Source organism: Carettochelys insculpta, chromosome 1, assembly GCF_033958435.1.
Source record: "Carettochelys insculpta isolate YL-2023 chromosome 1, ASM3395843v1, whole genome shotgun sequence".
In the NCBI taxonomy this organism is placed as follows: Eukaryota; Metazoa; Chordata; order Testudines; family Carettochelyidae; genus Carettochelys; species Carettochelys insculpta.
The window spans coordinates 371,215,599-371,239,743 of NC_134137.1; the positions used below are offsets into that span (position 1 = coordinate 371,215,599).

Here is a 24,145-nt window from a genome sequence, read left to right on the forward strand (position 1 = left end):
TTTGCAGATGAATTGTAGCTCAGCAATTTCTCTTTGGAGTCTGGTCCTGAAATTTCTTTGCTGTAGGATAGCTACTTTTAAGTCTGCCACTGTGTGGCCTGGGAGATTGAAGTGCTCTCCTACGGGTTTTTGTATATTGCCATTTCTGATATCTGATTTGTGTGCGTTTATTCTTTTACGTAGAGACTGTCCAGTTTGTCCGATGTATATAGCAGAGGGGCATTGCCGGCACATGATGGTATAAATTATATTGGTGTGGCTGATCTGGTTAGGGGGTAGGATAGTGTTTTCTGGTAGGTCATCACTGTCTTGCAGTTTTCTCAGGAAGTCAGTGGTGTCTCGGAGATAGCTGGGAGTGCTGGTGGCATAGGGTCTGAGGACAGAGTCCACATAACCAGACAGTCCTTCAGTGAGAGTGCCAATGCCTGAGATGATGGGGCGTCCAGGATTTCCAGGTTTGTGGATCTTGGGTAGTAGGTAGAATAGCCCCGGACGGGGCTCTAGAGGTGTGTTGGTATAAATCTGTTCTTGTGCTTGTGTAGGGAGTGTCCTGAGCAGATGGTGTAGTTTCTTAGTGTATTCCTTGGTGGGTTCTGAGGAAAGTAGCCTGTAAAATGTGGTATTGGAGAGTTGTCTGGAAGCCTTCTTCTGGTAGTCAGACCTGTTCATGATGACAGTAGCTCCTCCTTTATCTGCCTCTTTGATTAGATGTCAGGGGTGTTTCTGAGGCTGTGGATGGCATTGCGTTCCACACGACTGAGGTTGTGAGGCAAACGATGCTGTCTCTCCACAATTTCTGCCATTCATCACAGAATGAGTTAGAGGAGCCTTGCAAAGAAGACAGAGACTTTGGAGGTGCAATAGAATGTGTGTGTAACTGCCCTCAGGCAGCCTTGAACCTCTAAGAACACAAGAACATAAGAATGGCCAAAGGTCCATCCAGCCCAGCATCCCATCTGCCGACGGTGGCCAATGCCAGGTGCCCCAGAGAAGGAGAACAGAAGACAATGATCAAGTGATTTATCTCCTGCCATCCATCTCTTGCCCTTGTTCTGAAGGCTAGGGGCACCATACTTTATCCCTGGCTAATAGCCATTTATGGACCTAACCTGCAAAAATTTATCAAGCTCTTTTTTAAACCCTAATAGAGTCCTGGCCTTCACAGCCTCCTCGGGCAAGGAGTTCCACAGGTTGACTGTGCGCTGTGTGAAGAAAAATTTCCTTTTATTAGTTTTGAACCTACTACCCATCAATTTCATTTGGTGTCCCCTAGTTCTTGTATTATGGGAGAAGGTAAATAATTTTTCTATATTCACTTTCTCCACACCATTCATGATTTTATATACCTCTATCATATCGCCCCTCAATCGCCTCTTTTCCAGACTGAAAAGTCCCAGTCTCTCTAGCCTCTCCCCATATGGGACCCGTTCCAAACCCCTAATCATCTTAGTCGCCCTTTTCTGAACCTTTTCTAATGCCAATATATCTTTTTTGAGGTGAGGAGACCACATCTGCACGCACTACTCAAGATGTGGGCGTACCATAGTTTTATATAGGGGAAGTATGATATCTTTTGTCTTATTATCGATCCCTTTTTTAATAATTCCTAACATACTATTTGCTTTACTAACTGCCGCTGCACACTGCATGGATGTCTTCAGAGAACTATCCACTATACCTCCAAGATCCCTTTCCTGATCGGTCGTAGCTAAATTTGACCCCATCATGTTGTACGTGTAATTTGGGTTAGTTTTTCCAACGTGCATTACCTTACACTTACCCACATTAAATTTCATTTGCCATTTTGCTGCCCAATCACTCAGTTTGCTGAGATCTTTTTGTAGTTCTTCACAATCCCTTTTGGTTTTGACTGTCCTGAACAACTTGGTGTCATCTGCAAACTTGGCCACCTCACTGCTTACCTCATTTTCTAGATCACTGGAGCTTAGTGCAGGAGACACCACAGTTTGAGCTAAGAATCCACTGTGCTTGCAGCTAAGGCTGCAGGAGAAATTTGGTCTTTTTCTGTTTAAGTAACACTACAGGGGCCAGCAAGCCACACCTAGCAGGTATGTGGGTGGCTTCCTTCCCCTTAGCTGAGATAGCATGTCCCAAGTTTCAGAGACCCACTGAAAATCCTGGATAAGCCCCTACTTGTAACTACCCACAGGTGGACTCAAACCTGGGACTTTGGTGCAGGAGCCTCTACAGTTGGAGCTAAAAGCCAGCTGGTTTTCAGCTAAGGCTGCAGAGGAAACTTATTTGTCTTCTGCATAAGTGGTCTCAGCACCACTGCTTGAGACAGTGAACCACACTTAGTAGGTGTGTGGGTTACACATACACACAGTGAGATCACAGTCCTTCCCCTCATCAGTATTCCCTGACAATGATGTGATGAAGTAGACATACCATGCCTGATCCCCTGAGCCCTCCATTCTCAGCATCCCTCCTGGGATCAACAGGACCTGCAGGTGCTCAGTCACCCTAATCACCTGGGTATTTATTTCAGAGCCTCAGTCTGGATTTACAGGCTTGACTTTCGGCATCAATATTTGAACGATTGGCCATTTTGAAAGACCTGGCCTAAGGATTTTCATCTGTAGCAGCCCCAGTCTGTACTGTATTTCAGTAGCCAGGAAGGACAGAGTGCAGTTCGTGTGACTCCAATGTGCTTCAGAGCGGCTACTACTGTGAATGATCTGCATTTTCTGTTCGGGATGGTATGAATTTTCCTTGGGTTTGGTGTTGGGTACTTCATATCTGCAAGACACTCCTACCTATTCTCGGGTTGTTTTTTTTCCCCCTGGAGGTAAGCAGTGAGTTCCTTGCTAAGGAACAAGGTTGGGTCCAAGAACTATTGAAGAAAATTCAATGTTTGCAAGGTTATTCAAAATAGCCCCAGTAACCAGCAGAACTATTGGCTGAATTCTGAAATGATTAAGTGCTTTGAGATTTATTGAGAGCATCTGCTGTTTGAAATATCAATTTAGCATTAGGTTTTTCATGGAGGACACCTATGCTTGTTTTTTCCTTGTAAATTTTCCTATATGGGTCATTACTGTGGGGTCTTTGAAGATTCTTTTTCCTTTGGCTTTAGATGTAAAACATGTAATTAGAAAGCCAAGGTTGTTCAACTCAGCTTAAAGCTACACTGTATTCTGCTGAACTTTAAAGGCTTACTGTGCTCCCAGCTTATTAGTGCAGGATGCTTATTACTTGAAAGTAGCTGGCAAAATGGGAGTCTGATGATGATGGAAAATATAATATCAATAACAGTAATATTTTAATGACTAATGGCAGAAATGGTTTTCTAATTGTAGCCAGCGCAGGTCTTTTCTTGAGGCTGTCAGAGGGTAGTTCAGATTACGTTACTGACTTTAGTGTGAAAAGGTTTAAAAAGTGGAACATACAGAAATACTAGTAAATCTTATTTTATGGCTTACGGAGAGACTGCCAAAACCAAAATCATGTTTAAAATTCTATTCCGTACCTATAGCCACTAATAACTGGCATAATTGAGACAGAAATATAAAAATCATGTTTGTATTTCTCCTTCCATATTGTTTCTTCACTCTTTGTATCTCACTTAGACAAAGAAACTACACTGGTCTTCTTTTTCTCTTCTTGGAAATTTCAGCATTTTGATGCTGCATGTCTGGTGGTACAATGCCCTCTTCTTAAGGATCACAGCACTCGAGGGATAGTACACATTAAGGATGAGATTCTGCCATCCGGACCCATGTGAAATGGTGCATGAGGAGCTGAAACCTAGCTCAAGTGTTTTGTTTGTGGACAAGAAGATAGGGAGCAGTGGAGTAGCAATAGAAAAAGAAGCAGATGAAGGAACCTCAACTCTATATTTGCATCAGCGAGACATGAGTTAACTCATAGAATCCTAGGGCTGAAAGAGACCTCAGGAGCTCAGGAGTCCAGGCCTTTGCCCAAAGTGGGACTAACCCCAACTAAATCATCCCAGCCAGGACTTTGTCAAGGCTGGATTTAAAAACCTCCAGGGATGGAGATTCCACCACCTCTCGCAGAAATGCACTCCAGCGCTTCACCACCCTCCTGGTGAAATAGTGTTTCAGAATATCCAGTCTAGACCACCCACACTTCAGCTTGAGGCCATTGGTCCTTTTTCTGCCAGCTGTCATCACTGAGAACAGCCTCTCTTCATCCTCTTTAGTACCCCTCCCACCCCCCCGGCTTCAGGAAGTTGAAAGCTGCTATCAAATCCCCCCTCACTCTTCTCTTCTGCAAACTAAACAAGCCCAAATCCCTCAACCTCTCCTTGTAGGCCGTGTGTTCCAACCCCCTAATCATTTTGGTTGCCCTTTGCTGGACCCTCTCCAATGCATCCACATCCTTTCTATACTGGTGGAGGGGGTGGCAAAACTGGATGCATTACTTCAGATGTGGCCTCACCAGTGCCAGATAAAGGTAAATAATAATTTCTCTAGATCCATTTCTCTGATGTTTTTCTTGGTCTGTACTACTGATCAAGAGGTGACTTCATTTATGGAACAGAAGTGCCTTCAGGAGGAGAAAATATCAGACATTAATGGGCTATTTAACCCAGTGAGAACAGGTACAGCAAGAACCAATCATGATCAGCATTGTCCTTTACGTCTACTGGTGTTTAGGGCATCAGCAAAGTTTCTCCACTTCTGTCTGTTCCTGGCCAGCCTCTAAATCATGGGTGTCCAAACTTTTGGCTTGCCTGGGCCGCACTGAGTGAAGAGGAATTGTCTTGGGCCGCATATAAAATATATAATATAGTTAATGTATATAAATCACATAATAATGTTAAAAGTTTACGATCTTGTGAGGCCGCATTACTAGCTGTCCAGCGCTGCATGCGGCCCGCGGGCCGCAGGTTGGACACGCCTGCTCTAAATAGTGCCCCAAGTGTGCTCTCTATTTCTGCTTCAGCAGTCCAGCACCATGTTGTCTCAGGTCGTCCTCGTTTCCACTTTCCTTCAGGAGTCCAGTGCACGCAGTCTTTGAGGTGGAGCTTTCATCCTTCCTGAGCACATGCCCAATCCATCTCCAGCATCTTTTCATAATGATGGTGGCCATGTCTTCTTGCTTGCACCACGCAAACAGGTCCTGATTTGAAATTCTTGGCCAAAAAATACGGAGGATCCTCCGAAGGCTTCTGATGTGAAAGGTCGACAGTTTACTGAGGTTATTGGCTGTCATCTACCAGCATTCTGATCCATGTTGATAAGATACAGCTCTGATATGACTTCAGTTTGGTGTGGGTGCTGTACTGTGATGACTTCCAAACAGCGTTCAGACTCATGAAGACATTTCTGGCTTTACTGAGTCTGCTCTGAATATCACTTCTGATGCCTCCATTTTGTTGGATGATACTTTCTCCCCTTGTGCATGTGCCTTGTCAAGGCAGGGTAGCTTGTTTGCTTTTACAGTCCCAGAAGCTATGCTGGTGGGAGCTCAGTGCTCCTGATAGGTTCAACCAAGCTGGAAAGATCAAGAGGGGAGGAACCAGACTAAGCGTGCACACCGATCCTCCAGGACTGGGGGGTTTGACTCAGGGCTAACAACCCTGACCTAGAAAAAGCCCTTTGTTAGGGAAACAGCAACAAAGAATTCCTTCTCAGGTATGTGTAATGGCCTTCCAGAGTCACATGTAGGGTGCGTCTACACTAGCCAGTAGCTGGCACAATGTCGAAGTAGCTGGCACAATGTCGAAATAGCACGCGTCGCATCTACACGCACCATGCGCTATTTCGATGTTGAAATGGACGTTAGGCAGTGAGATGTCAAAATCGCTATTCCTATCCGAAGATGGAAATAGCGCCCTACTTCGATGATCAAAGTCGAAGTAGGGCGTGTGTAGATGATCCGCGTCCTGCTACATCGAAATAGTGGGGTCCTCCATGGCGGCCATCAGCTGAGGGGCTGAGAGATGCTGTGTCCAGCCCCTGCGGGGCTCTATGGTCGCCGCGTGCAGCAGCCCTTAACCCAGGGCTTCTGGCTGCTGCTGCTGCTGTGGCTGCTGCAGCTGGGGGTCCATGCTGTGTGCACGGGGTCTTCAACCTGTTGTTGGCTTTGCAGACCTCGCGCTGTGCAGGCCAAGTGTGTCTGGGAAGGGCCCTTTAAGGGAGCAGCTTGCTGTTGCCCCAGAAGGGCTAGTCCAGCCTGTGACCCCGTCCGCAGGCTTTGCTGGCCCCTTATTTTGACGGGGAGCGCTTGTGTGTGTGGATGCTCCTCATTTCCTTCCGGGGCGGCTCCTTTCAATGTTCCCCATCACTACTTTGATCTTGAACGTCGACGGCAACAGCCCCGGTAGATGTATAGATGATATGCGTCGAAGTAGCCTATTTCGATGTTCTTACTTCGCAATAGGCTACTTCGACGTAGTGTGCTAGTGTAGACGGAGACATAGTGATTTGTATGACTGCCAGCATTGAAAGCAGAAATGAAGCTACTGACATGAAGATGGAAATCCTGAGCGCCAAGACCAAGACCAGAATTGGGTTCTGGAATGTACGTACCCTGTATGAAACAGGTAAGCTGGTGCAGATCACAAATCAAATGAGGCTCTACCAGCTCCATATCCTTGGTATCAGTGTGAGCAGATAGACTGGATGAGGAATAATGAAGACTAATACTGGTGAAACAGTCCTTTTTTCTGAAAGGGTTGATGACCAGTACCATGATGGAGTAACTATTTTCCTGAAGAAAGGAATAGAGAAATGCTTGCTGGAATGGAAGCCAGTCAACAGTAGACTGATGAGAGCCAGAATGAAAGGTCGACATGTAAACGTTATATTAGTCCAGTGCTACACCCCATCTAATGAAGGTGAAGAAGAAAAGAAAGATAGATTCTACAAACAGCTGCAGTCTGAAATAAGAACAGCATTAAAGGTCATGGAGGATGTGAACGCTAAATTTGGGAGTGATAATACACACAACAATAGAACCATGTAAAAACATTGGTGTGGTACCATGAACAAGAATGGAGAAAGGCTAGTGGAACTCTGTACTTTACATAACAAGAACCAGTGACTGATAGTTAAATCCAGTTATATTGCAATTAGAAGTAAGGTACCACTTTTTAACGGAGTTTATTAACCCTTGCAACAAAATGCTAAGAGAAGTTGTCCATCTTTTGAAATCTTCCATGCAACAAACCTTGTTGCCAGCTCTGCCCACGTATCTACACCAGCAACACCATTACAGGACCTAACCAGATCAGCCACACCATCGTGGGTTCATTCAAACTGCACATCTACCAATATAATTTATGCCATCATGTGCCAGCAATGCCCCTCTGCTATATACATCGGACAAACTGGACAGTCTCTACGTAAAAGAATAAACGCACACAAATCAGATATCAGAAATGGCAATATACAAAAACCCATAGGAGAGCACTTCAATCTCCCAGGCCACACAGTAGCAGACTTAAAAGTAGCTATCCTACAGCAAAGAAATTTCAGGACCAGACTCCAAAGAGAAATTGCTGAGCTACAATTCATCTGCAAATTCGACCCCCTCAGCTCAGGCTTAAACAAAGACTGTGAATGGCTGGCTAAATACAAAAGCAGCTTCCCCTCCCTTGGTGTTCACACCGCCAGATCAGCTGCTGGTAGTAAGCCTCACCCTTGCTGACTGAGCTAACCTTGTTATCCCCACCCTTGCTCTGGCTTATTTATACCTGGCCCTGCAGATTTTCAAGACCAGCATCTGATGAAGTGAGTCTGTGCTCATGAAAGCTCATGCTCAAAACTTTTCTGTTAGTCTATAAGGTGCCACAGGACACTTCGTTGCTCTTTCCTGAAACTGTGCTTTAACTAAGCACATGTTATTGCTGCTCAGTGAAACACGTAACTGAATGAAACTCTCTGGTCTGTGTTAGACAGGACATCAGATTGAATTGTCTACTTGTCCCTACCAGTGTTAAACTCTATGCATCTATGAAATAAAACAGAAGAAGAAGTTGCCCCCCTAGGAAGGATTGGTTGCTTGTTGTTATTTCCCATTGAATTGTTTCTGTTCCATATTAGATTTTGTGAAACCCATTTTAACCACGACTTCCTTGGCTTCCCTGTCAGTCATGCCATCTGTGCAATGGGACAGTAACGTTCTCCCCCCTCTTAGGAGGGGAAATGGAGCATTTTTTCCTTGTTGTACAGCACCCAACTCGAGTTTATTGAGCCTCTCAATCAGATCATTGAAAACACATGGGAGGGCAAAAGAATTGGGACGAGATTTTTAGTGGTATATAGGTACTAACGCCAGTTGAATTGAGTGGGCATTTGGTATGAAGTGTGGAGCGCTGGTAAAGAATTGTGTCATTGCTAATCATACCCTAGCATTTTTGCAGACTGTATAGTAATGGCAGTGGCACTGGCACCTGCCTGACCTTTGATCACTTACGGTATAGTAAAAATTTAGTCCAGGTAATATTTAGCTTTCTTCCTAAATTGCTATTGAATAGAGGTTTTCTGAGCACCACAAACACTGATAACTTGCAGTGTTCCTGGTGCACAGATAGCTATCTTAAAATCACTGTAGTGACTGCATATAATAAATAATAGATTGTATATAATATAAAATACAGTCAGTTATGGCACCTCCACATTTCTGGAACAGGACTGTGGTGGTTGTATTAAAGAAGGGAGCTATGTTTCAACAATTACCCTCTCAGTCAGGGGTCAGCAACCTCCGGCACATGGCATGCGAAACAATTTTCAGCAGCAAATGAGGTGGGAGCTCAGCCCCGCCCCTCTTCCTCCATGCAGCTGGGAGCTTGCTCAAAGTCAAGCCACTTGCAGATTAAGAAAAGACCATCTAATGCTACCAGCCAACACCTAAACAGTAAAGCTCTGCATTTTCATTTATGTATTAATAAAGCTGTTGTAAGTAGCACTATTAGTGACTTTAAAAAGTTTCACCGGCACTTGGACTGTACATAGAGACCAAGAGGTCAAATTTCAGCATTCCACCTCGGAAAGGTTGCTGACCTCTGCTCTGAGTTGTGGCATAACTTTCGGACGTAGAGTGACAGGCCATTTAAGGCTGTCTCTCATCACATCTGTCTGGTCAGCTCTCCTTTACTCCTCTTGTTTTTCTTCCCTCTTTTCAAGTCTGCCTAGCTGAATTTGCCCTCCTGTCCTGGCCGTAGTGCTATCACACTTGCTGCAAGCATCCCTTCTCCCATCCTTCTTGGCTACGGTATCTTTGCTCTCCATCAGTTCCAGTCCAGTGAGCTCTTTTGACTTTCCTCTCTTCTATGCATACTTATAGCACCAAACCACAGCTCTCCCATGCATTCGCTCAAGTGTGCCTCCTGTCATTATGCAGAACATGTAAGACATGCTTTAAAAACCAGCATCTCGCTGTTTACAATGGCTTTTACACTGCTATTTAATAAATTATGTGGATAACTGTTTTGTCAAAGTTTACAGCTCTAGTACATTATTCACGGTATAAAACTATACCATCAGTCAGCCATTTAGTGCTCAAAAGTGCTCTCTTTAAAACATCGTAACAGAAGTTTTAGTAGCCTGATTTAGGGCTAACCTCTGCCTTGTGAATCTGAGCTCCAAAAAGTCCCCTTGTGTTGGGGCTAAGTGCTTGGAATTCCTAAGCCCGAAGAAGTGAATGAACAGTCTCCTGCTGACTTCAGTGGCCTTTGGGTCAGTTCCTAGAGACGAAGAGCAGAATACTAGAGGCAAAGGCCACTGAATAGATCTCACTGCTAAAGTTTTCCTCTAACATTTACTCTTCTCTGCTCATAGCAAAGCACCTAGGCCCAGATTCTCAAAGGTGTTTAGGCACCTAACTCCCATAATTCCAATAGGAATCAGGTGTCAAAATGTCTTTGCAGATCTGGATCCTGGAGCCTGATTGTAAGGCTCGTGAAGTCATAGAATCATAGGGATGGAAGAGACCTCAGGGGGTTATTGAGTCCAGCAGGAAGAATCCATTGGATTGAAAAACTCCCATTGTCTTCACAGTCCCCTAACATGTTGAACAAACATTTTAAATCACAGCACCATAGAATCATAGAATAGAATCACAGAACACTGGAACTGGAAGGGACCTCAAGAGGTCATCAAGTCCAGTTGACTGCCCTCACAGCAGGACCAAGCACTATCTGTATCATCTTGGTTACGTATTTATCTAACCTTTTCTTATATATCTCCAATGATGGAGCTTCTACAACCACCCTAGGCAATTTATTCCAGTACTTAAACACCCTGACTGTTAGAAATTTTTTCTTAATGTCCAACTTAAACCTTCCTTGCTGCAATTTAAGCCCCTTGCTTTTTGTCCTACCCTCAGAAGCCCTGGAGAACAATTTTTCTCCTTCACCTTGTTTCATCTTTTTAGGTACTTGAAAGCTGCTATCATGTTCCCTCTCAGCCTTCTCTTTTCCAAACAAAACAAACCCAGTTCTTTTAATCTTCTCTCATAGGTCATATTTTCTAGACCTTTTATCATTTTTGTTGCTCTCCTCTGAACCCTTTCCAGTTTCTCTGCTTCTTTCCCAAAATGTGGGGCCCAGAACAGCAGAAAATAAACCAACTCAAACCCATCATAGTAAAGAGCCAAAAGATGTGGTGTCACTAAACAGGGGATCGACCACCCAGGCAACCAGTGACTCAGAGTGAAAACCTGTTGGGAGATGGATCTTCCAGGTGAAAGCAGATATGGATGGCCTGAGACAGAGGTTCAGGAGAAGGGGTTCCTGTGCCCTGTGACTACCACAGAAGAGTTGTGTTCTTGTTCAGTGCTGGCCATTCTAAAAGACAGGTGACACCAGAGAGCTACTACGTACGAAAGCTTATAATAAAACGGTTAGTCTTTAAGGTGCTACAGGACTGCTTGTTTTGTTTTGCAAAGATACAGACTAACCCGGCTACCCCTCTGAACTACTTACTTGGATGAGGCTTGTTACTCAGGTTCCAGATAGACCCATGAATTGAGATTTCTTCAGCAAACCATCCAGTGCTTGCTCTGTACCACTGCAAGAAGCTTATGCTGCTCCCAGCTCCGTACAGCCTGTCAGCATGCCAGGCAAAGATCATAATCCTGGGCCTGAGCGTCTGCCAACTAACAGCCTGGGTGCATGCAGGGTCGTAGAATTAAATGCAATTCAATACAATACCGCAATGGACGGCACCCACGGTTGTGCCCTCTGGTTTCTCCGTCCTTAAGTAGTGCAGCTTCCCCTGCCAGTTTAACCGCAAGATGGGTGAAGGGCCCGGCTCTCTGCCTTTGGAAGGGGCGGGGCCAGTGGTGGAAGGGGCAGGGATTAGGGCACTCAGCCCTGCCTGCCCCCCGTGCTCCTTCTGAGCTGCCTGCACGGCGACGCACAGCTATTCACAGCGTCTCAAAGGGGTGGTGGCTGGAGCTCCAGGCCCCTTTGAAATGCTACGCCCTGTCAGCGGGCCTGGTCCCACCTGAAGTCAACAAGAGGAGAATCTACATATTAGAGGGCAGGACTGGGTCTACAGCATTTGAAGTCCTCGCTCCATTAGCCCTGTGTGACCTTTCAATACTCTTTCCTAGATACAGAGGGAAAACATACAGGGCCACAGTCAAGATCGTGCGAACGTCAGATCAAGTGGCAGATTTCTGCAGAAGAGTTTGTGCAAAACTGGAGTGCTGCCCAAATTTGTTTAGCCCTGTGCTGGTTGCTGAAGTCTGCCCGGAGAACTGCTCCGTTCATACCAAAACAAAATACAGTGAGTACCAGCTGAAATATTTCTCTGTCGCTATAAAGGACTCAGAGCCTTGGGAGAATGTTTATGATATGGTCTTGAACTTAATTTTCTTTCTTTCTTTCTTTTAGAGTAAACTACAGGTTGAACCTCTCTCATCCGGCACCCTCAGGATCTGACCGGTGCTGAAGGAGAGAAATTGCCGTACCACAGGTGGTCAATATTGTCTAGCACATTACCAACACTACAACTGCTTACTGGTCTCAGAAGACATTTAGGGGTAAATTGCAGCTAAATACCAGCACAGAACTCTGGGGGCCAGGACAGGTGGCTATAAACAAACTTTATGGGACCACAGGAAACTTGGTGACACCAAGTTGTCCAGCTAACGAAAGTCATGCCGGATTACGGATGTTGCTGGATGAAAGAGTGCCGGATTAGAGAGGTTCAACCTGTATTGCAAATGGTAACGTTAATCCAGTAAAATGTAGTTTGGCCTTTATACTGCATTTGCTGATTGCTGCTCTCTCTAATAGAGGGCACTGACCAGGTCACTCGGCACAAAGCCAAGGAGACCCGTAGCAGAAGATGTCCCTGGGAGGTCAGAACTCCAGTCCTTCATGGTCTCTGTTGTAGAGGCTCCCTCCAACTTGAGATCTTTGCTTGACCTGCCTTTGTATTTACTTCTTTCCATGGGCTCTTATGTTTTCTCCATCTATAAAAAGATGTCAACTGGAGTATCGAATATTTCCCAGCTCAGGCCGCCTTTTATATTAAGGCTGTGTTTAAAGCACCCACCACTTTTGTTGATCTGGAGTGTATGTGCAGCTATGGGCTGCAGTGAAAAGCAGGCTGTGTCCAACTGCAGCATGTAGCTCACTATGTCTGTAAAAGGCTCAGCTGGAGAAGCTGCCTGACCCAGAGACCACTGAAGTTGCCAGAAGTCAGATCTTTGCTGCTTTGGTTCAACAAATACATTGGTCATGGTCTTCAGAACAGCTGAGTCCTGGCAACTTCCATTGAAGCTGATGGCAGCTGCAGACTCTCCGCACCTTTGAAAGTTAGACCTGTAATTTTTATGCAATGAATCTTAGGGTTGGAAGAGACCTCAGGAGGTTATTAACTCCAACTCCCTGCCCAAAGCAGGACCAACCCCAACTAAATCCTCCCAGCCAGGGCCTAAAGACCTCTAGGGAAGGAGATTCTACCATCTTCCTAGGTAACACATTCCAGTGCTTCATCAATCTCCTAATGAAATAGTTTTTCCAAATATCCAGCCTACACCACCGCAACTTGAGACCATTTCTCCTTGTTCTGCCATCAGTCACCGTTGAAAGCAGACTCTCTCATCCTCTTTGGAACCCCCTTCAGGTTACTGAAGGCTGCTATCAGATCCCCCTCACTCTGCTGCAGGCTAAATAAGACCAGATCCGTCAGCCTCTCCTCATAAGTCACGTGCCCCAACCCCCAATCATTTTTGTCACTCTCCGCTGGACTGTCTCCAGTGCATCCACATCCTTTCCATAATGGGAGGCTGTCGGAATCTGATCCAGCTGGAGCCCCAGCTGCCCATTCAGGCCACTGATGTAGATTTTGGCAGGCACACCTCAGATTTATAATGTAACACACAGATCAGAATCTTGATTCAGCCCTTAGGCAAAATTCTCCACCTGTACAGCATAGGTTTTGCCTAAGTAAGTATTAAGCAAGGACTTCAGGATTTTAACTATAGTGAATAAAGGTTCAAGAATAGATGTCTACATTATAATAGTTTTGCCCGTTTTGTGACAATAGACCCAGGTTGTATCAGATATTTCATTCTTCTTCAGGACATTAAAGAAATCTTGACTGTCAGACAAAGTTCCTTGTGAAAGCTGCTGCAAAGTAGCGGTTTTTACATCAGATCGATAGCATAAAGCAAGCAAAAGCTTAATTTTCTTTGTTGTTGTGTTTTTACTGTATGTTTTGCTCCAGCTTATTATTATGGGAAGAGGAAAAAAATCATTAAGCCTCCAATTGGAGAAAATAACAACATGAAAAGCGGACACATCAAGCCAGCCAGACGCAGAAAGCGGCGGAAATCCATTTTTGTGCAGAAGAAAAAGCGGTCATCCGCTGCTGATTTTAATGCTGTGGAGTCTGCAGAGGTACACGTTGGATTGTGTCATTCACCTTGTAATAGAACAGTGCTCAGGGCATTCCGTTGTTTTTTAGAAAAAGAAATTTTCAGCAAGTACCTTAGTGCTGCCTTTTGCCTTTGGGAGGAATTTCCCATAAATATCCAAGAAGCCACCTCATTGTCCTCCTTCAAAATCTCCTCCAAGGTCTTCTCAAAGCTCTTCCTTATTGTGATGCCTACAAAGTTTGACAGTATTTAGGCAGCGGACATGCTCATTGTCTCATTGTTTCCTTGTGTTCACCAGTCTGTCCCTCTGTCTGTATCCCCCTGTTGTCTCTTGTCTTCTGCTTTAATTGTAAACTCTTTGGGGGAACGGTGGTGGTTTTATGTTTGAAGAGAAGCTAAAACAAGGGCTCCGTGATTAAGGATCTGAGACACGACAGCCATACAAATGCTAAATGCAGAAAGGAAGTGGATGCAACCTCTTGAGTCAGCATAGATTCCAGTATTTCTGTAATTACTTATTGATGAATATGGCAGGATCACAGAACTTATAAATGGCTCTAGGTGCTTTACAAAACAAGTGAAAGACAAGACTGTCCCAGAGACTCTAATATCTAACCCTATAAACGTAGGCCTTGTCTACACACCTGCTTGAACTGGTATAGTTAAAATTGATCCCATTTGAGCATTCTTGTCTCTGTTTAAAAGTGGCTTATTTTGGTTTAGATTAAACCTGTGCCTAATCAACTTCATGTAAACTCAAATAAACCACACTTGGATTGAAATAAGCATCCTAGCGAAGTGGATTTGAAACAACACCCTAAATTAAACCAGTGCAACTTCTTATCTGTATGCTTAACTTTCCACAGGAGTCGACTGCCTGAATCCAATGGAAGGACTCAGGGCTAAAGTTAAGCACCTATTAAGGCCCAGTCTCAGCTTAGAAGGTTTGCTGCCTTAGCTATGTCTGAAGTGTGAAACAAAATCCTCCTTCTCACAACATTGCTTTGTTAGTAAAACCCCTAGGCTGTTTCCACACAGCATGCTAATAAACAGCCCGAAATATGCTAATAAGGCATGTATGTAAATTCCTGACACCTCATTAGCATAAGGTCACATGACTTGGATTCTGAAAAACTTTTGGGAAGAAGAGGCCTCTGAGAGAAAGACTTACTTTTGGAAGATCCCCTGAGGGCTGCGATTCTACATGCCGTTTTGGAGTCTGGAAGAGCGTCTTCCAGACTCCAAATCATATGCCCTTATGCTAATGAGGTGCTGGGAATTTACATATGCACCTCAGTAGCATATTGTGGGCTGTTTATGTGTAGAAACAGCCTTAGTGTAGACACACAGTAAACTCTTTCATATGCAGCAGACCTGGGACCAGGAGTTTGCTGGATATTCAAATATTCTAGATCATAGAGGGGTATACTGAGCAATGCATAACACTAAAGCAAAACAAGATTTGATATTAAGAAAGAAACAAAAACATATGCAGAATACTATTCTTACCAACAGCAATAGCATTGTACACTGTAAACTTATAGTGCATTTGCTATATTTAGTTGTATTTACTTTCACTAGACTGTACTTATGGAAAACGTAACTAAAATTTACTTATGGTTAAAATGATGGTTATTTGAGCATTCCAGGTGATAAATGCTGATGTGAAAGGGTTTACTATTACTTTACTGGCAAAAAAGTCCTGTTATTTATTTCATTTGGAAACTGGTAGAGCAGTGGTTCCCAAACTGTGTTCCAGCAGAACACTGGTGTTCTGTGAGCTATGGTAAAGTGTTCTGCCATGGAAATTGAGTAATGGCGGTCTCTTCCCCATTCTCAGGGAAAAATATAAAGTTTGGGATGGAATTTTCTCGATTTTACAGTTTTCTTGAAATGACTATACAGTAACCAATTTTATGTGTTTTGTTAATGTCTGGTTTCATTATTATTTGTTGAGTTGCAGTTACCATAGAATAATATACTTAATATTATTATGAAATATTTTCCATTAGTAATGTTCCTCATAGTTAGTATGATGATGTAGAAAAGATAAAGTGTTCCTCAGACAGTGCCGTGACGCCCAAGTGTTCCATGACAGGAAAAAGTTTGGAAACCGCTGTCATAGAGGATACAGTAGAAACCAAGAGTTATAAACACCTGGGGACTGGAGGTTGTTCATACCTCTGAACAAAACGTTATGGTTGTTTTTTTAAAAATTCACAACTGATTGTTGGGTGAATGTAGTTTTGAAACTTTGCTATGCAGAAATAAAAGGCTGCTTTCAGCGATCTTATTTTAAATAGGACAAGCACAAAAATAATTTCTTTGCCCAGTCTTTTTTATATACTTTCCATTTATTTTTCTAGTACTTTACTGCATTTTATTTTTCCCTCCCTCTGCCTGTTTGCAGACTTCCAGTTCTCAATGCTCTTCCAAGTTAATGGGTTTGAATGTTTGAAAATGGTGGCAGAATTGAACTAGAGACATCCTTGGTCATCATCCTTGACCAAATTCTGATTTCTCATTAAAAAACCCCTAAATTTGGGCAAAACTATTCACTTACATTTACTGAAGCTCAAATCCTGAGCAGCATTTCATCTGTTGTGTACATTTACATATATATGTTCAGTCTCCAGCAATTTTTGATTATGAGGGTCATTGTACAGTTATAGATCTGGAAAAAAATGTGCTTATTTCAGCTGATGAGGAGCTGAATTTTCTGTTTTGCTAGACATTTGAATTTTTTCCCATTCCAAGACAGAAAATTTCAATTTCCTGCTAAATGAAATTCAGGAAGAAACTCTGTCAGGTCAATGAGAATATTTCCTTTTGATAAAATCAAAACATATGATTCTAATGTTTCACTTTTTAAACATTTTTACACAAGAGCTAGATATCATTGGGAAAGTAATTTTGAAATGAAAAATCTAATTTTTTTCATTCCAAAAATATGAAATAGAACATTTCAATATGACCAGAATGCCTCGTTTCGGTTTTTATTACCTCATCAAAATTAACACATTTTTCTGAACACTTCAGTGAAAATGTTATTTCCAGCACAAAAAAACAAAAAAAAAAACCTTTAAACAAACCTTTTTTCACCAGCTTTAGTGCTTCTTTGTAACACTCATGGTAGTTAATCATTGTAGTAGATTATCAAAGGATGTGATCCATTTGTCCATCATTTTGAGACCTTCAGAAGGAGAATGCTTTAAAATCTGATTTGCTTTTTACCTTCTCTCAGCCAGAAAAAAGACTGGTCTGTTTATTTGTATTTATTTATTTTTTTCCTTTTCAGTTTCACTTTCCAATGCTCAACCCTTTGCACTTGAGTACAGTCTCAGAGCTGCAAGCACAGCAGAGGAACATTCACACTTAAATGAAGAACTTGTTTTCACTGACATTTAAAGAAGTAGGGCTACAAAGTCATTTTAATACTTGGTTTTGTAACCAGACCTTGTCTTGGGGACCTAAATAGCATGACAGGAGTATAATCCAGCCGAAGTCAGTGGTGTTACTCTGGATTGACGCTATGTAAATGAGAGTATGATTTGACCTCATGTTCACCCCTGTGTCATGATGTTTCTGGGATGATCTCGCCATAGGAAAGCGAAGAGGAGGAGCCAGATGCTATGGAAGATGAGACAGGAAGTGAAGAAACCAGCTCAGAGCTACGCGACGACCAGACGGACACCTCCTCCGCTGAGGTACCTTCAGCCCGACCAAGGAGAGCAGTGACGTTACGAAGCAGCACGGAGTCAGACCGACCTCCTCCCATGGAGAGAGCTAGAAGGAGCCGCAAAACACAACCTCTCTCATACGCTGAAGGGGAGAAGTGTGCTCAAGTCAAGGAAGTGAGTATACCGCCGGACTGCTTAGCTCCTGATTATTGGCAGCAGTGTTCTCCGTTAGCTGAGCTCTTGGGCAGCCACCCAGGAGAGATTCAGGAGAACCCACAGCTGGCAGCATGTGTTTCTACTGGTGGTACACATCCATGTATGCCTTGATGCACATAACAAAATTTATTCTGCACAAGGATGGAAGAAAATTAGAGGGTACTCTGACTGGCAAGATTTCTTCCATTGATTTAAATGTCTGTAGAGAGTGTCACCTGCTCCACGGATGAGTAATTCTGGGCACTGTGATGTTCTTCACAAGCGTTTTGGCTCTTGCAGGAAATCAAGCAAGAAGAGGAAGAGAAACTCATCCTTGACAGCAATCCGTTGGAGTGGACAGTGACGGACGTCGTGAGGTTTATTAAACTGACAGACTGCGCTCCCCTAGCCAAAATATTTCAGGAACAGGTACGCCACCTCATCTTCCTTCTGTCTGGGAGCAGATGCTGAATTAATGCTGTTTGTTCACCGCGACTGAGTCTTAATGGAAAGGATGAAGGATAGCTCTTTCTTATTCATTATGGGTGTGTTTACATGAGCCCCCTCCTTTCAGGAGGGGCATGTTAATGAGGGAGTTTGAAAAATGCTAATGAGGTTGCTGTCATGAATATGCAGCACCTCATTAGCATAATGGCAGGTGTGGTGATTTGGAAGTGCCACTTTTGAATTGCCTGTGTAGCTGGGTGCCTTTTGAAATGACCCCCAGGACTTTGAAACCCCTCCTTCCCATTTGTTTTGGGAAGAAGGGGCTTTTGAAGATTGGGGGGACCTTTCAAAAGTTCCCCAGCTACAAGGTGATGTGTGATTTATAAATAATTAACTGGAGGTGTTTGTATCCTAGAGCTAGAACGGACTTTGGGGGGTTATCTAGTCAAGTTCCCTGCTCTCTTGGCAGGGCTAAGCACTATCCCTGGCACCTATTTGCCCCAGTCCCTAAATGGCTTTCTCAAGGATTGACCTCACCCCCTGAGTTTAGCAGGCCAATGTGCTAAACCACTAAGCTATCCTTCCTCCTTATTAGAGTTGAAAGTGGCACTTTCAAATCTCTGTAGCCTCCATTGTGTTAATGAGGCGCTGCATATTCATGACAGCACCTCATTAGCATCTTTCAAACTCCCTCATTAACATGTCCCTTCCAGAGGGGGCTCGTGTAGACACACCCTAAGAGTGAAATCCAGCCTTGTCAGGGTCCATATGGCTGCTTCTACACAGCCCAGACGACAGTTATGTCAAAATAACTTTGGTAGCATCTAAATGACGCACACGCTATTTTGAAATCCATTCAAAATAGTTGGTCTGTTGTTTTAATTCCAGTAAACCTCATTCCGCAGGAGGAATAGCACTTATTTAGAAACAGATATTTTGAAGTAGGACATGGAATAGCGCTGTTTCGAAATAAGCCATAATGGTGCCAGTGGAACTATTCTGAAATAGCGCTGCGGGTGCAAATGCTATTTTGCAATAGCTAGGTGCTATTTCAAAATTTATTTTCTGGGTAAACATGTTATTTTGAAGTAAGATATTTCAAAATAGCCATTTTGGAATACGGAATAGCGCTGCTGTATAGATGTAGCCCACGAGGCCATGCCTCACCTACCTCTTTAAAGACTAACAAAATAATTTATTAGGTGATGAGATTTTGTGGGGCAGACCCACTTGTTCAGATCTGGAGATATGCCATTTCCAGGACAACACGTTAAAATTGAGTTTAGTTGGCACTTAAAATGGTACATCGTATGTCTGATGGACCTTGTAAAAGGTTGAATGGTACCTTAGCTAGTTAGGGTGAATACTCAACCAGGATGCAGAAAAGCCAGATTGTGATTCTGGCCCTGCCACTGAGTTAGTGGATGGCTTTGGCCTGCACTGAAATTGACTGAAAATAGACAGACTCATAAAAATGTGTCCTGATTTTAGGATGTTCTGAATGCTTCCAGTGCAAGGCTATCCAATCTGCAGGAGCTGTTATCCAGCTGAGAGTGCCTTTCGTCTCAAAGTACTGCGGGCCCTAGATTGATAGAAATGGTCACTCCTCCACTAATGCATAACTTCCACCACTATCAGATTCCTGCTCGTAAACAATCTCTCAAGACAAATGTGAGAAATTGTTTTGAGGAAGTTCTCTGGTTTGTGCTAACAGGAGCTGCAAACCTGAGGCCCACAGGGGTCCCTGGTGCCCCAAGAATGTACAAATCTAAGAAATTAGATATTAAGTGAATGAATTCCCAGGACGCTGAAGCTAACAACCCCTTCTCTTGCCCAAAGTGCTTTGTGATCTGTCTTTAATGGACAACAGGCATGCAGTGCTTTGGCTGTATTCATATGACAGTTCAGTGAGTTGAAACATTAAAAGAAAAAACGAAACCCTCCACGGATTAAGCATTTGCGATCAGAAAAGTACTTACCAGGTACAGGTGTCATCTGTGTTTAGGAGCCTAGAGGATGATAAATGATCCAGTTGTGAACACAGTCAGTTTGTACTTTCTGACCTTCATGGTGTTGTTTACCTTGCAAAGCTCCTTGCACTTTGACTCCTTGATGTCTCCCCTGAGAATCATATATTCAGATTCTGCTTTTTGGCTTTTAAATCTGGTGGGGTCCTGGTTTTCTTAAAGAGTTAAACTCTTAATTAACCAATGGAACCAAGCAGGAAATCAGCAGAGGATAGTTATAAAATCTTTTTCATCTTGGGTACTAGGCAGCTAAGGGTATGAGTGAAAATCTATAGAAATCTTTCCCCTGCAGTTGAAAGCCAGACCGTATTGGTTGGGTCTGAAAATGGTTATTCAGGATCCTATGTGAAATTAGTTCTTTATTAATTATTATTATTAATAAGGATGACGATGATAATAATATCACAGAGCCTTGGAGCCCTATTCATGAATAAAGCCCAGATATGCTAGCCATGGTGCAAACATAAAACAAAAAGACACTACCTGCCCCCAAGCAGTCTACAATCTAAGTATAAGACCTGAGACAGCAAGTATATAAGATAGACAAATACGGAAGTAAGATTGTAGTGATCAGTGATGATCAGCACTGGTCTCAGCACACCATCACCTAAAGCAGTTCTCAGGGGCCAGGTGGCCACACCAGAGCAGCGGCAGGAAAATCACCCAAAAATTACCCGAGTAAAATGCATCCACTTTCATTCTGGATACTTGAGTACAATCTAGATGTGGTGTGCTTTTACTTAAGTAGTTTTCCAGACGGACACCAGCAACTTATACTTAAGTACACCCCCTCCCGGCAGGTGACTTTTACTCAAGTAACTTTTTGGGTACTTTTCCACCTCTGCACCAGACTTAGCACTCATGTTAGTAGCAGGGGCAGCCAAAGACTGAACAGAGCATGCTTTGAACCATCCTCTACTACCTGGAGATTTTCCTTCCAGGTCAGTGGCTAATGCAGTACTGAGAAGAATTATGTATGAGCTTGTATTTAAGGCAGTGGAACAGGACTCAGAAATCTACAATCAGCTCCCTGCTCTGCCCTAGATTTCCTGTCTCACCTGCAGCCTTTCTCTAGGCCCTACTTCCCCACCTGTACAATGGGAACAGTAGTATGTCTGCCTTCTCACCTGTGTCTATTAGAGTCCCATAAGCTATTTGGGACAGGAACTGTCTCAGCAGCACAGAGCTCTGTGGGGCTTGGATCTCAAGGTGTAAGGCAGATCATACATGCTAATGTGTTCCTGCTGTGTAGCTGGATGCCTCCCTCTTCCAGGTGGTCAGTCCAGCTTTTACAAGCCCTAGAGCAGTGTTTCTCAACCAAGGGTACATGTACTCTTGGCGTAAACCGAGGTCTTCCAGGGAGTAAATCAACTTCTCTAGATATTTGCCTAGTTTTACAACAGTCTACATAAAAACACTAGTTCAGTCAGTACAATCAAAAAGGTCATTCAGACAGTGACTTATTTCTACTGCTTCATATGCCCTATACTGACATGTAAGTACAATACTTCTATTCCAATTCACTTATTTGACAATAAGGTGGTAGAAAGTCAGCAAGTTTTCAATAGTCATCTGTGATATTTTTGCATATGTTTGTAAGGCTTTGTCTACACTACAAAAATAACTCTGAAGTTGCTTACTTCGAAGTTCAACTTTGGAGTAGACAACTTCGAAGCTGAGCATCTACACGCACCCTACTTCGAAGTTCAACTTCGAAGGAGGGCACGACTCCATTTCCAGGAATGGAGTAAGGACTTCGAGTTGGGCTCCCTACTTCGAAGTTAACTTCAAAATAAGGGAAAATGTGTGTAGACTCTCTGCTGGCTACGTCGACGTAGTGCCTAACTTCGAAGTTATCTCGTAGTGTAGATGCACCCTAAGTAAGCAGTTTTTACATGAGGTGTAACTTGGCGGTATGCAAAACAAATCTGACTCCTGAAAAGAATACAATAATCTGGGTAGGCTGAATGGCATTCGTTTCAAACCTCAGTTTACCTTAGGATCATGTTTCTCAGCTGGTGGTACGTGTACCCTTAGGGGTACATGAGAGAAGTCTGGGGGTACTTATATATATTTTTTTTTTGGAAAAGGGGTACTTTGTAAACAGAGGTTGGGAAACACTGCCCTAGTAGAGGGGTGAGCAAACTTTTGGCACCAGGCTCCGCTTTTCAAGTTAGCAAGGGCCCACCAGCCTGTCTAATGTAATTCAACTCAGTGGAAATTTGGATTAAGTTCATATATGTATATATATAAAAAACCCTTTCAGCACATGTAAGAAAACAAAAACGTAGCATGTAAATACTTTCTGAATCAGTATAGAAATGTGAATACACAGACATAAAAACAGTGACATAGCTCCTCATTTTTAATAAGATGGATGAGCCTGAGATCCAGCAGCCAATTGTGCTTCACCCCTTAAGAAATTTCAGGCACTCACCTGCCCTAGAGCAAAACCTGCTGCTCCCCATTTTTATGTTCTGTGTGGTAGTCCACAAATAACAACTTCTTGTCTCTTCTTTCCCCAGGACATTGATGGCCAAGCACTTCTGCTTCTGACGCTCCCAACAGTGCAAGAATGCATGGAGCTGAAACTTGGCCCAGCCATCAAACTGTGTCACCAGATCGAGCGAGTAAAAGTTGCTTTCTATGCACAATACGCCAACTGACTCAGCTGCACCTTGCGTTTCCTTCTCCTCTCTCTCGCTCTCTTTTTATTTTTAACGTCCTGACTCCCTTAAGGGTCTTCTTCCAAAACACATGGAATTGGAATCTCTGAGACAACCCCCTGTAAAAAAACAAAAAAATCCAAGTGGAATGACTAGTCCCATATTTGTAAAGCACATTGAAGTACTGCTGCTGTCCCTTCTTGTTAACCTATACAAGAGTGTTATATTGCGTGGGAAGCAAGGCCATAACGCAGCAGAAGGTTTTATCTTTTTTTTTTTTTTAAAAGAATGAACTTTCCTACAAATGGCAAACACATTCCATAGGGAAAACGTTCAAGCGTTTTATAGCTGATTGCAGTGTCTTGAAATCAATTGCTGGACATAAACGATCCCTTCGGTGATTCCAACACACTTCTTTCATATTGAAATGTGAGTGATCGTTGTTAAAGTGACCCATGGCTTCCTGTAACTTTGATCTTAATGATCAGTGTGCTTTTCTTTCTCTTTCCTATCTTGCAAAGAAAGAGAGGTAACAGTGATGCAAGAAGGAACATACTCTAAAGTGATGTAAAAAGCGAAATCCAAACCAGGCTCTCTGTTGTACCAGTGAGAAATTTGATGATCTAAAAGGTGTGTATCAAAGCATAAAACCCTGGAACTCTTCCCAAGCCCAGTCTAGCTGTGTACAGTAAGCTGATGTTCTCTGTGGTTGGATCTGTACAGAACTTCCTTCATTCTGGCTGTGGCTCATGCATGAAGTATTTTATAATAAAGCCCATTAAGCTGTAGTCATGTAGTATTCAAGGTCTGACTCTGAGTGCTCCAGAAGACCAGGAAGTTCAGATTTAAGGATGAGATTTTGGAGCAAATTCTGATTTCATCTTCACCTGAATAAATCTGTTTGAGATCAGCTGAGTTACCAGCTGCAAAGGAGATCAGAATTTTGGCCCCAAGCATCAGCTGTAAAGGGCATCAATTTACACCAGCTGAGAATCTGGCCCTACCCATCCTTTTGGCCCAACCCAACCTTCTATCAAGGTCCAGACTCATGCATATGCACAAGCTAGTCTGTGCCACTCTGGCCAATTCAGCCAGAGGTAGAACTGCTTTGTGTCCCTGGAACAGTGCAAAATAGCTGGACTATTCCACAGAACCTGGCCCAGTACATGCGTATGATGAGGATAAAGAGTTGCATGAAACACCAAGGCTACAGTTACACTACAGCTATGTGTCGACAGAAGTCACTGTCAGAAGAGATTTCCCAATAAAACTTCTGTCAACAGAGTGTGGCCACACACAAAAG

At 43.3% G+C, this 24,145-nt stretch overlaps 1 protein-coding gene across 1 annotated transcript in view; it reads left to right on the forward strand.

The window, feature by feature from the left end:
- The window catches only part of SFMBT2 (Scm like with four mbt domains 2), a 156,332-nt gene extending 132,595 nt beyond the window's left edge, over positions 1–23,737 (forward strand). The window contains exons 14-18 of the mRNA XM_074984183.1: positions 11,551–11,726; positions 13,677–13,849; positions 17,433–17,681; positions 18,003–18,131; positions 22,702–23,737. Coding sequence (XP_074840284.1) covers positions 11,551–11,726; positions 13,677–13,849; positions 17,433–17,681; positions 18,003–18,131; positions 22,702–22,842 — 868 coding nt within the window. The 3' untranslated portion in view covers positions 22,843–23,737. The remainder of the gene's footprint in view (positions 1–11,550; positions 11,727–13,676; positions 13,850–17,432; positions 17,682–18,002; positions 18,132–22,701) is intronic.
- Positions 23,738–24,145: the final 408 nt, after the last annotated feature.